Below are 13,497 nucleotides of genomic sequence, written 5' to 3'. Positions count from 1 at the left end.
ACATTTTAGTCATTTAGCAGACGCTCTTATCCAGAGCGACTTACAGTTAGTGATTACATTTTTTTTTAATACTGGCCCCCCGTGGGAATCGAACCCACAACCCTGGCGTTGCAAACGCCATGCTCTATCAACTGAGCTACATCCCTGCCGGCCATTCCCTCCCCTACCCTAGACGACGCTGGGCCAATTGTGCGCCGCCCATTAGTCTCCCGGTCGCGGCCGGCTGCGACAGAGCCTGGATTCGAACCAGGATCTCTAGTGGCACAGTTAGCACTGCGATGCAGTGCCTTAGACCACTGCGCCACTCAGGAGTTAACCTGCGCCACTAAAGGAGTTAACCACTGCGCCACTAAAGGATAGTTAACCCAAATTACAAAATGATGTATTGGTTTCCTTACACTGTCCATATACTGCTTACAGGATATGACAGCAATCCATGCTTAGCTTTAGTTTCCTTGATATTATTTTTGCTCATCAAGTGACTTTGAGCTTCACAATCAATTTTAGATACTTTCAGATGATTCGGACATGGTGCGTGAAAAATGCTAATATCGGTCCAATGACAAATGGTAAAACGTTAGCATTTGGAAACAGTGCCAGAGGAATAAAAGCAAAGCATGGATTGCTGTCAGGGTAAGGAAACCAATGTGTCATTTTGTAATTTGGTGAACTATACCTTTAACCTCTGTCAATTTTGCCTTCAAAAAAGTTGGTAGTAGAAGGGAAGCTGCAGGATGGATGGCTATTCTTTTAGAGGAAATGGTAACAAAATTCAAAGCACTGGGCGGCAGGTAGCTTAGTGGGTAAGAGCATTGTGCCAGTAACCGAAAGGTCGCTGGTTCTAATCCCCGAGCCGACTAGGTGAAAAACCTGTCGATGTGCCCTTGAGCAAGGCACTTAACCCTAATTGCTCCTGTAAGTCGCTCTGGATAAGAGCGTCTGCTAAATGACCAATTTATTTATTTATTATTATTATTTTATGTGAAACAAATATTTATGAAATCTCCCATCATGCCTTGGCTATTACAGTGGGACAATACAGGATCAAGGTCAGTGGTTGTATGAAACCCACTGCATTTGGCTCTGAAGAAACCGGACACATGTGGAAGTCAATGGGACGGTGAATTGGAGAGGGCCAGAGGTTGAAGAAAGAAACAACCTTGTGTGGCTCTGGTCTGAGAGTGCTTTGAAGGCTGAGGGGGCGTGGAGAGTGATGGAGCGACCACCAACGGCCAGCTGGTGCGCTGACAGCAAGGCTCCCTGGGTAAAATATGGCGGAGGGGGGATTTGGTGTTCTTAAACCTTTTACAAGCCGGGGCGCTCAGTGAGGTGCACTGAAAACAATACTGTACAGGAAATTAAATCACCTTGCAAGGAAGTGAGACTGGTCACCGCGGCCACCATTAATGGCCTTTTAATTAGAACCATAATGTAATTCTACCCAGCAACTGATCACCCTAGTATGGTGCCAATTACGGGATGTGAGCGCCCTGTTTCTAGTAAACCTCTTGCCGTCGTTCGTTAATTGGGGATGGGGTCGATGTGGTGGGCTGGGTTGGGGGTTTTGGGATAAAGGAATGTGTCCCCTCACCATCTCAGCCCCTAATGGTCAATTACCGGGGATGGTTGCTGGCATCAGGGAGAGACCACAAATCTAAGAGGGGGATTGGCCTGGAAAAACGGCTTGGGGGGCTATACCTAGTTCATTCCAGGTCCAATGCAGACTGACTAACCCAATCTGTTTGGCCAGTAACATGCCATTGTTAGCATAACGACGTGCTGGTGGTTTTCCTTACTCTAAATGCATTGTCTTGCTGTGAATGGAAGTTATTTGAGAATAATAATCATAGTTGTTATTGAACAAGTCTTTCCAATATTGTTAAACTATTCTTGAAACGATAAAACTAATGCCCTTGTTTGGGGCTTATTTTGAGGTCAGCCATGGACTGTTAAGCTTAGTGTTTTGGAGAGTGTTTTCGCTCAGTGCTCTCAGCTGTGGTTGGTAAATGAGAATATTGCCTATATGTGTTCACTGTTCACCCCTTTTACATCAGCGTTGGCCTGGCTGTTGAATCATCATTCAGTACGCCCACATTCAGCGGTTTTGGATCAGTAGAGGTAAGGAGAGGGGTGTATGGGACTGGAAGTTGCACCTTCAAGATCTAGGCTAGAGATCAATGGTCTGTTTCGGAACCGGGTGGGGTATAGGTGCAGGAACCACGGGGAAACCGAAAGGCAGAAGGGAAACTTTTTTTAATGCTGTAGTCATGGAGTAGGCCAGCCTATTCTCATGAGAGATCCAACCATCATGCCCTTAAAATACTCTCTACCCACACCGATAGTGCCCTTACTATAATCAGGTAGAACAGCAAGAGTGACTTGTGATGATGTAGAGCTGGGGCGATAAACCAAAATATTATCGACATTGATCACTTATCGCATGCATTCTGCTGATATCGCTCATTACGATAAGTAGCCTTATAGGCCTACTAGAGAAATGTGACGTTTTAAATGAAATACGTTTTCTAATATGGGTGATTGTTAATGGTACAATTGATGGCTACAACCATCAAACTAGTAGTAGTAGTTTAAAGGCTAATAAAAAAGCCTTATCGCTCTATTTATCGTTATAGCATCAATTCAGGCAATTTTTATCGCAATATGGATTTTTGTCCATATCACCCAGCTCTGATGTTGTAAGGGATGCTTGAGGAAGTCGTCCAGCGAATCTGAGTGGCAGATGTTTATGATTTGGTTACGAGGATTGTATTGTTCATGTACTCCCCCCTAAGAGCTGCTGCCATGACACCCTGAAGCTTCAGGGACACCACCTCCTCCCGGTCTTTGGTGTCTTCCTATGTGCTAGGCGGATTTACACCTTTGTGTTTGAGTCCCCACCCCCCATATGGCGAGGTGTGCTTTGGGGAAGCGCTCTCATCCCTGGTTCTCTCATCCCTGGTTGTCCCCCTCTTTTCTTGTTTTCCCTCCTCTCCTCGTTACATTTTGTTTGTGAGAGGAGTGTGCCATTTTGAGCATCTCTCCACTAATCCAAACGTCCACGTTGGCAAACGGGAGCAAATTGCCTATACAAACAAGAGTTGGGCACCGACAGGAGTCAGGAAGGAAACAGGGGGAGACTGGCTGAAATGTCTTTGATTAACGCATGAGTTGCCAGGTCAAGATTGGTGGTGGTAGTAGTTAGTGCTTAGTAGTTGTTAGTGCTTAGTAGTAGTTAGTGCTTTTCATTACAAACAAGAATCCCAAAGTCACATAGTAGTAGTGGTGAAAACTACAAGTAGTAGTCAATCAAGTGGTTGAAATAGTGGACAAAACTACACTAGTACTGGCTTAAACTAGAAGGAAAACTTGACAAGGGTTGACCATGCTGATGACTGTCAGATATTTGTGTAGCCAACTGCTTGAGGAATTACAGTGGTGTTTGATACAAGCATAGATGATGATAGATAAACTCCCCATAGTCCTAGATTAATGTTAATGCCTATTATTTTCGGACCACAATAGTGAAATTCCACTTCCCTTCCCTTTTTGATTGGACAGAGACACTCAGGTTGTGGCCATGAAGTCCTAATGAAAAATGCTTAGATTTTCCTGTAATCAGTCTAGGGCTGAGGGCTGCTCGTGTGGGCTTGTACAGCAGTCTGCAGTGCAGTCAGTCATATAGGTCAACAGTGCAGAAGAAAGAAGGCTGGAGCAGGAGCAAACGGGGAGAGGAGAGAATCGGGGCTGTGGTAATTAAGTAGTCCATGCCTGGGACCAATTATCGGCAAACCGATTTTGTAAATGGTTTGTTATTTCAGGTTAGCCGCAGCTCGGCCACATGAAAATGAATGAGCAGATTTGATGAAGGCCTGACCACGCAAAGGCCACTGCATGGTCTACACTCCCCCCAATTCTGTCTGCACTCTTCAGTCAACTCCTTTAAGGCCATAACCTTCCACCTTTGTTGTTTGGACCCGTTGCCCTTGTGGCCCTTGCTTGACGAGGGGATATCCTGGATGACACCTTTTTTGCAGTGTTGGCTGATCCTAAGAGCTTAGCGTCTGGCCCCCTGCGTCTAGAGTCCCTTGCTAACTCGATTAGTCCAAAGAGGAGCAGGTGACCTCTCCTCAGGGGCCCCACTGGCCCCTGTGTGGGGCACCATGACACCGGTGTTGGAGGGAGGATGTTCATTAGCGGATTGAGGACTCACCCCTGCGGAGCGTCTAATCATTACTCTCCATAGGTTGAGCAACTCACACCACTACTAAATCGTCTCGATGGAAGCAGACTCGCTGTTCCGCCACCCACTGAAGTTTGTTTTAGGAGATAATCGTTGTTCCTTTTCACAACTTCATTTGTCTCTGTAGTGGGAGTTCACCATTTGGCAGATGACCATTTGGACCCTTTAAGCAAAGCATAACTTGTAGCCACATGAAACAAAGCTTTGGTCAACACTTGTTTCTCGTAGCAAGTTCAAAAGAGACACGTAAGAATGACAACCTCAAAGTCTGACCTTTTAAAGTTGACTTGGAGGCATCTAAAATAAATATTTTCTGTGCCATTCCTTCCAGTTGGGAAGCCGCTTGACCTTTCTGCATACATACATTGCAATGTAATATTGTGGTATTATACACTTTGTATTGTAGATATGTAGTGGTAGAGTAGTGATGTAATAATGTGTTGTATGACGTAGTTTTTTGTTGTTGTGATGTGGTTGTTTAAATCTTGTTTGGACCCCAGGAAGAGTAGCAGCTGCCAATGGGGATCCAAATAAGTACAGCATGGTCTGTCATTTAAGACCTCACATCTGGGACGTTCAATTTAAAAAACTGACATGATTCACTGTGGCTTGATGGCCTTTTTCAGACACTAGAATCTAGATGTTCCAATTAAACGATGCAACACACAGTTAGTGCACCTGTTATGTTTGTTTAATGGCGAGGCTGCTGAGGCATGGATAATGCAGTGTTTCAGCTGAGTCACGGACCAAATGTCGTCGAATTGAAAGGGTCATACTAAAGACTTGCTTTAAAATGACTTGGGTTTTTAAACTGCAAAGCTTTATCATTGTTGAATGAAGCTTGAAATGGAATTGATTTGTATCGGTATAAGAATGAAGTGTAAACCTTTTACCAGCATGTACCTGTTCCATTAATGGAGGCGACTCTCTTTTCTGTTGTGCCTTAGGCAGACGGAGGCCCTGTCTGAGATAAAAGCTCTCCTTTACTGTATAATGTACCATATTGAGTTTGACAGCATGTCTTCTTTGAAAGCATTTTATTCAGCCGCTTTGACAGATCGACTTGACAGATAAAAAAAAATAAAAAATACCTTTCTCTTGGAAGTGCCTTGGGGTAAAGTCTTGCATAGTTTAAGTGGATAAACTGTATTCTAATAGTTATCTTATCAGATGTTAAGTGCATCTGTTAGAACTCAATTGGATGATGGTTCTAATCCCAAGTACGATACAGTATGGGAACGTTAAGTTAAACGCTCACCATACAAGATGAAGGGGCGCAAATAGGGGAGGGCAGGGGTTTAGAGGGAAATCAAAGATTTCATGAGTGGAAGGAGCTGTTGGTGAAAGACGCAAGACATATTTTCTTGAAGCTTTTATTTTCCCAACCTTTTTCTTTTACAGTTCAGTTCTGTGTCATCCAACTCTGGCTCATTAGAACCCAGTCTCTGGGGAAAGGGCAAATGCATTGTGACTGGTATTGTTCTATGATTGGCATCTCGGCTTGATCTGCGGGGGGAAAAAGTGAGTGCCTCGGGCCTGCTCAATAAAAAGGCTCTCCCTTCCAAAACTTAGCTGTAATCGTTGGCAAAGTTCCTGTTACAGGTCAATGAGTGTATTGTTCACCTCGCTCTTCCAGTCGCTCCTTCGCATGTACAGTGACCTTTTCAACTTCGACTAGGGAAACGTAGCCAAGATGGTACCGCAAAGCCAACTCCCCCACCCTTTCCTGTCTAAAGTGACGCACACAGAAATGGTAATATAGCCAATGTATTGGCTTTCTCATCAAGTTGATGAGTTCCTTCTAGGGTCACGTGTTGCTAGTATGTTGTAGAAGCACACTGCTTATAATGGTGATCTACACTGCACAGGTTGCAGTCCAGTTTTGTTGCCGCGTGAGATTTACCTTGCAACAGGGATCCTGCACCGAAATACTGATAAGTCTACTGGTATAGGCTTAGAGAGGAAGTACACCATAATGGAAGGCCAAGTACAGCAAGCGATAGGACGGCCACCCACTGCTTTTAGCGGTTCGTCGTCGTTGTGTGTCGGAGCTGTAAGACTTTTAGTGGGTGATTTTTAAATGACTTGATGAGAGTTTCAAAACATTGGGGTTGTGGTGATTTAACAAAGCCTACAGAGAGTGGTTTGATTCGACATGTTAGAAACCCCAACTGCTGCAATGCAGTAGGTGGGTTTTTCATTGGTTGATTGATCAATAAAATGTACATTACAGCTTCCAATGGCTGTAGGGGATTTCAAGACTGTGGTGGATGGATTGTTTAGCTTTGCTGTGTTAAATGATGGGGGAGATCCTGCCTGGGCAATGAGGAGGTAGACCAGGTGTTGACGCTAGCTAACCCTTCGAGAAACCACCTTCCAGACGGTCTCACAGGTCCACAAACCTGCTTCTTCACTTGCTTCACCCCCACACGGGAAAAGAAGCTGGAGGCTAAATGTGTAAAAGAAGAGAACTGCTCAAGACTATCCTACACTATGTTTCTGGGTGGTGTAGCTCATCTCATCAACCCAGGTTCTTCATAAGTAAGGCCGGTTGGCTACTGTGAATGGAATCTTTTAGCCGCATGTAATTGAACCTGACCTGACCGCGCAATTAATCATAACCCACAATATTTGCTCAGTGTTATTGGTTCTGGGGCAGCACGTACCCCAGCGGTGAAGTCGACCTCTGTCTAGCCATCCAAGCCGTCAGTCATTCTAACCCCCCGAAGGGGGTGGAGCTCTGAGCTGGTGTAATGTGAGCAACTGGCTTCCTGTCTGTCGCTGCAGTTTGGCTCCTTAGCTTTCTGTTTCTCTCTCTACTAGGCTACTTCCAGCCAAGACTCTGTAGGGGACGAGTGCTGTTTTGACCATTCCGACAATAGTTTTTTGTATTTATTTTGACATTTTCTCTAGTTTCTATGGGATTTGGCACATTTGAATGGTTGGCATACACTGGTGGAGAATGCGGTCATTTTAAAACCCCTGTTTTGTTTATCCTTGTTGGTTGTCCATGTCATGCTGTGCCCTGCCATGCCCTGACATTTTACTGCCTCTAGAAGACTATTGTCTGACCTTGACAGTTTGACTGAACTTATAGTGTACCACCCCCTCCAAATGAAATGAGCAAAGGAGCCCATTGTACATTGATAAAGCACTAAGTACATGTCCAATCTGTACTGGCTATGGTTATACTGCTCATACTAATCCGTAAAGACGAACAAAAGCTGAAAGATGTGAAAGGGAGTTAGTAGTTTCTCTTCAATTTGCCTTTCAGGTGTCTTACTATCAGTAAAGACACACTGACTGCACATGCAGACTAATTGGCAGTCTTGCTGCAAAGCCCCCTGGGACGTAGAGAATGACACGGGTGTCTCTGAGGGGGTCACCTGACCTGAAGCGCAGGTTGTTTGTCCTGATCAGCCTGATGGGAACTAAGGGTGTCGTGGTGTGCTGCTGGGTAGATCCAAGGCTTTGGGATGTGTATTTAGATCTAATATAAGCCCAGGGTTTCTGGTATCGACTTCGCGTCAGATTATTGGCGGATATTGTCTTCATGTTTTTATAATGAGATCCCATGAGAGAGCGCTGCATTTCATGTAGTGTCTTGGCACTGGCAGTGTTGAGTTGTAAGCGAGTGCTGCTGGCTGGCAGCAACAGATTCCAATTCCCATTAGTGCCAATGTCTTGTACACACATAAAGGGCTTTCTGTTTGTAATCTGAAGGTAGCCTTGACGAACATGCACAGTAAAATACCTATTATATTATGAAGATCCATGCTAGGAAATGAACTGCTACCTTGAGACTTGGTGCTGCTGTTATCACATTCACATTACCTTTTTTTTTATTAAAGGAGAGTGGAGAATCACTACCTTTCCTATTCAAGGCTTTATTGACAGACACATTAGAAACAGTGGAAGATCGGTGAGAGGGAGCACACAGGGACACACAGCGCCGCACATATTTGATATATCCTTGAGGGACTCTATGCACACAATGGCGTTTGTTACCTAGGACACGTTACACCTTTACAAGTGACGCCTGCGTTGAGTGAAAAGCTGATTTTCTCCCCCTCTTCATTTCAGTGTGCAAGGATCCACCCTATAAAGTGGAGGAGTCTGGATACGCAGGCTTCATCTTGCCCATTGAAGTTTACTTCAGAAATAAGGTACATTTAACAAGGTTTCGACCCGTATTGCTTACTAAAGATCCCAAGCTGTGAACATATGGCTTAAAACCAGATTCATGTACCATTGATTACCATGATCATCCCATGTTGGTAGTTTGAAAAATGTTGCACATTGAATGTGGTCAGTGCAGATTGAGGAATCCATGTGCCTAGATCTTTATAAATGACATATGGTTAACAACTTTGTCTTTGCCTTTGTATGAATGTTTACCATTTTGGACTTTGGTACGCAACTGACTTCTCTCCTTTCTTTTGTTCCTACTGATGTCCCACTGCACTTCTCAGGAAGAACCTAAGAAAGTGCGCTTCGACTACGACCTGTTCCTACACCTGGACGGCCACCCGCCTGTCAATCACCTGCGCTGCGAGAAGCTCACCTTCAACAACCCCACGGAGGAGTTCCGCAGGAAGCTGCTCAAAGCCGGCGGGGTAAGACAAGACCGGAGGGGAGGATGGAGGGTGGGAGAGGAACATTTGACATGGGGTGCATCTCAATAGCAGGTGTTTATCCTAATATCCTTAAGCATGGGTAGCGATACTAGATATACAGGCTTGCTCCAGCCCTGCTTGAACACCTGATTCAGGTAATCATCTGCTCATCAGGACCAACTGATTACCTGAATAATGTGTGTGAGGGCAGGACTGGAGCAAAGCTCCGAAAATCCAGTATGGCCACCCATGCTTAAGGCTATTGAGATGAACACCTCCTGGAGAGGTAAATGATTAAATGACAATCCAGAAGTTGAATGGAACGTAGGTGACGTGACAACCTTGGCCTAGCTGGCCACCAGGTATCATCCCATGTCAAAAAAGAAAAGGAAAGCCGCACACTCTAGGAGCTCAGATGCAATAATTGAATATCCTAATAACCAACGTTTCGACAGACAAGCTGTCTTCATCAGGGTATAATCATCATCCATGTCGGTCACACATCAGACCTGCCGTTAGCAGGCAAAAGGGCTTATCAGACACTCTGTCATGATGTTTTATGACCGGAACTAAGTGCTTTTTTATTTACAATTTGTATTTAAAAAAATTATTCCCAGTGCCCTCCAGAAAGCCTGTGGCCACATAGGAATGTCAATTTCAGAATAGATTTCAAAACATTTTCAGAGCGGACAATAGCTTCAGGAACATATGGAATTTGTGTTTTATATTTTTAGCTGCCATGCTCATTCCAGGAACACACCAATGCTTTATGGCTGAGCACGACATGCACCTTAACATAGATTGGTCTGCCTACATGCCTTTTCAGAGGAAACGAATAAGATTGGCAACAGATGTGCACTGACTGTGACGTGGTTTTATTTGAGTGACTGGTTTGCCAGAGTGACATTTGTTCAGCCCACTGGACGTTTTGAGTACTTGTCCAATACAGCTGATTGCTGTGTGTACACTGACATGCTTTTTGTGTTTCCTTCATAGCAACGGGATCCTCACAAAAGAAGTTCGGAAGACTCTAAAGTAAGACTTTTATGTGAACTAGCATTCTCTTCAAATTGAGACATTTACACATAAGAATGTGTTGATACTGTAGCTTCCCCAATGCTATGACACTCTCACTGGCAATGACTGGCTCGGATAATATAGACTTCTAGCATGACCCACAGTGAAATTTGGGACCTGTATCCAATATGCACAGTTAGACAAGCTTCTATTATTTCTGAGACTTTCCGCATGTTGTTGACCCAGTGTTTCCTCTACCATTGTTAAGGCGAAACCCACCCCCGCCTTGCTCCATTATCCCCCTCTTAAAATAATTGGACTTCTATTGGAGGAAGGGTAATGGAAAGATCAAAAGGTGGGGAAAGTTGTATCAAAGGAAATGCTTACTAAGTTGTTTTGGTGCTGACTCACAGCAGCTCATTTCAACTGCAGGGCACTGGAGCTTCCGAGAAACAGGCCGCATGTTCTCACAGTGTAGCTTTAACCCTTTGTTTACCTCTTGCTGCTAGGCAAGACATGAAACGTTTATTCTTCCCTCAGCTGCTATAGTTGAAGTGACACGGCAAACAAATGCACCCTCAAATTTAGACCCACAGTGAAGCAGCTGTGTTCTATTTTCTTTGCGTGCTCACTGTCATTCCATGCAAAGCAATGACTGTCTGTGTGGGATTCCAGGAATAACGTGCAGTGTTAAGTGCTCAAATGTTAGGTTTACTGCGCTTGGCATCGACAAGAACACTACGATAATACGTTAGCCTTGCTTAAGTTTTTGTCCAAACAAAAGCGGTCTTAAGTTTCGCACAGAACCCACTATTATAAGCAGGAATTAAGAAACTGTCCAATTGATGCAGTACTTTCTATTCAAATAGATTCATAAAGCTCTTCACTCCCAGACTGTGAGTGCACAATAAAATACAAAACTGAGTTTTACACCTGCTGATCAGGACAATATAATTCTGTTAATTTGTCTGCTCTTTTATATTGTAGTGTATTATTGTCATTACTTTTATGTCGCTTCTGTTGTAGGTTTGATTCCCACATCTGCTACATGATATATTAAATGGGTGTCACCTATGATCTGTAAGTCACTTTGGATGAAGGCGTCGGTTAAATGACCCCGTTTTACTTCCAGGTGATGGTAATGCAGGAGGGCTCCACATCTCTGTTCGGCCAGCATCTCAAGCTGCCCACCCTCCCCAGCAGCTCCCTGACATTTACCTTCTCTGACGCTAAGAAGAGCAAGGCCTTCCCGGGGTCAAAGGTCAGTGGCGGTCTCCAGGTACAGCCCGGGGCTAAACAGTCTCCCCGTCCTCCTCCCTCTCTTCCCAGCTTAATCCCTGCATAGTTGGCTAGGTTCAAAGATGTTGAGGGTATTTAAAGTCTGTGGATTTTCAAGAGACGCTCGACTTGGGCTTACGCAAGGTATGCTACCGATAGCGGTTATAGCACCAGCCATAATGTATCCATTAGGCAGTATATAAAAGTCACTTTAGTTTTAAAGCCTGTTGAAGCTTGGTACGTATCAGTGTTTCATTGTGATGCAGTTGTTCTCTAGCAGTCTCAGAGAACCAATTTTAGAATCATGGATGGAAACGACATGTATATGGGGTATAACTGGCATATTGCTTCCATTAAGTGTTATTTTTAGGCCCTTTAAATGGTGTCATTTACCACGGCCCGGCAGAGCCCACTCCAGCAAGGGCCGGGTTACGAAAGGTGCGCTGCACATGGAAACGGTTTCCAATCCAAACAGTGTGTGATGGATTACTGATGGAGCAGAGGGGTCACACACACACACACACACACTTCCACTAACGTCCAATGGCAACCCACCTACTGTGGTCTCCTCTCCCTCTGGTTCACTTGTACCCTACATGGCTTTTTGAAGTGTTACTGATTGCTATGGGCAGTCTACCTTTTTATACTCTACTGTAAGTGCATTTATATAGGCAAAACAAAACTGCTGAAATTCAGTTGTTGCACATGAGTCATTGTGCTGTTTTGGAGTTGCTGGTGTTAAGAACAAGTTTGTTTGTCAATTGCCTTGACAGTTAAATTCTCTGTACATAGTGCTGAATAGCAGGTCATTATTACAAGGAGACTAGTAAAGTACATAATGCACACATCCATATACTCAATTTAAATGTTACCAACTTAAGTAACATGGACTGTATTTGCTGGTGCTTGGCAAGAACAGATCTTTAGAACAGTCAAATGCCTGCAGATCGTATTAACATGCAAAGAATCCTGTGATACACTCAGGACTGTAGCCTTTTGATATTCAGCAGCCATTTACATGTACATTTACAGGGTACCTTCGATATTGCTCAGTCCATTCACTTTCATGGCCTTTATAAGTGTACATGTACTCGGAGCCCCTACTAACGTGCCAGTCTAACCTGCACCTACTAAGGTGCCAGTCTAACCTGCACCTACTAAGGTGCCAGTCTAACCTGCACCTACTAAGGTGCCAGTCTAACCTGCACCTACTAACGGGTAGGCCGTCATTGTAAATAAGAATTTGTTCTTAACTGACTTGCCTAGTTAAATAAAGGTTAAATAAAAAATGTAAAGTATTTTGGTATCGGGAAGGGCAGGAGGATTGGGGCTGTTATTGGCGAAGAGCATCACTTTATCTCCACTTTTTACTGGTCTAAAACTGAGTAGTTTTGTGTGAGCAGGTTAGCAGCTAGACGTCCAAAAGGTCAAGGGGTCAGGAGCAGATAGACAAAATAAAAGGGTTTGGGCAGGTCGTAACACACCCCTGCCGTCTAGACGTGCATAATGGCTTTAAGGCATCTATGAAATATTGACTGTGGGCCAGAAGGTGTGACCCCAGGACAAACGGGGACGCCTCGTTTAGTTGGAGAAAAGGAAATGCACTCTCTTCCACCTCCAGGTTTGCTCGCTGTCCGCGCCACTTTTAAGGTCGCACTTACAGCTGTTGAGTCTTCCCTCCCTTCCCCCACATTCTGGACAAAACAAGTTCCCAGCTCTCTTCTCAAGTAAACTGGAATCACTCTTTTTATTTTATTTAATTTTTTTCGGAATAGACTCTTCTTTGACACAACAGTACAGAGCCCCACGGTGGCACAAGGGCTTTCTCTAAATGAAAACTGATGAGTAGGATTCCTTTGATATGACCAGACTTAACATTGTCTTTGCTCATTTAGTTGTCAGGGTTGTATAGATTTGAGCATTGTAATCAAGCCCCCATGCGAGAAGCCAAGTAAATTGTCCCCAGTAGAGTAATTTTTCGATATTGACCCCAATAAATCTCACTGTGAAGTGGCAAACCTCTAATTGCATTATCCCTAACCATTTCCCTGGAATATATAGTCAACAGTCTAGACTCTAGACTAATTTCAGTGGTACGTACAGTGCCTTCAGAAAGTATTCAAACCCCTTGACTTATTCCACATTTTGTTGTGTTACAGCCTGAATTCAAAATGGATTCAATTGTTATTTTTTTCTCACTCTTCTGCACACAATACCATATAATAGACATTTTTGCACATTTGTTGAAAATAAATGTAGGTTTGGACACCTACTCGTTCAAGGGTTTTTATTTTTACTATTTTCTACATGGTAGAATAGTAGTAAAGACAACTATTAACACATTGA

General features: G+C 44.0%; 1 protein-coding gene across 1 annotated transcript in view; it reads left to right on the top strand.

The window, feature by feature from the left end:
* Window positions 1–13,497, top strand: part of LOC311131942 (protein AF-9-like) — a 47,028-nt gene that overhangs the window by 16,612 nt on the left and 16,919 nt on the right. The window contains exons 2-5 of the mRNA XM_084165051.1: window positions 8,324–8,406; window positions 8,713–8,856; window positions 9,853–9,891; window positions 11,006–11,134. Of these exons, the coding sequence (XP_084021177.1) occupies window positions 8,324–8,406; window positions 8,713–8,856; window positions 9,853–9,891; window positions 11,006–11,134 (395 nt within the window). The remainder of the gene's footprint in view (window positions 1–8,323; window positions 8,407–8,712; window positions 8,857–9,852; window positions 9,892–11,005; window positions 11,135–13,497) is intronic.

This window comes from Coregonus lavaretus (assembly GCF_964263955.1).
Source record: "Coregonus lavaretus genome assembly, chromosome: 7".
NCBI lineage: Eukaryota > Metazoa > Chordata > Actinopteri > Salmoniformes > Salmonidae > Coregonus > Coregonus lavaretus.
This window is presented reverse-complemented; position numbering and strand designations above follow the sequence as displayed.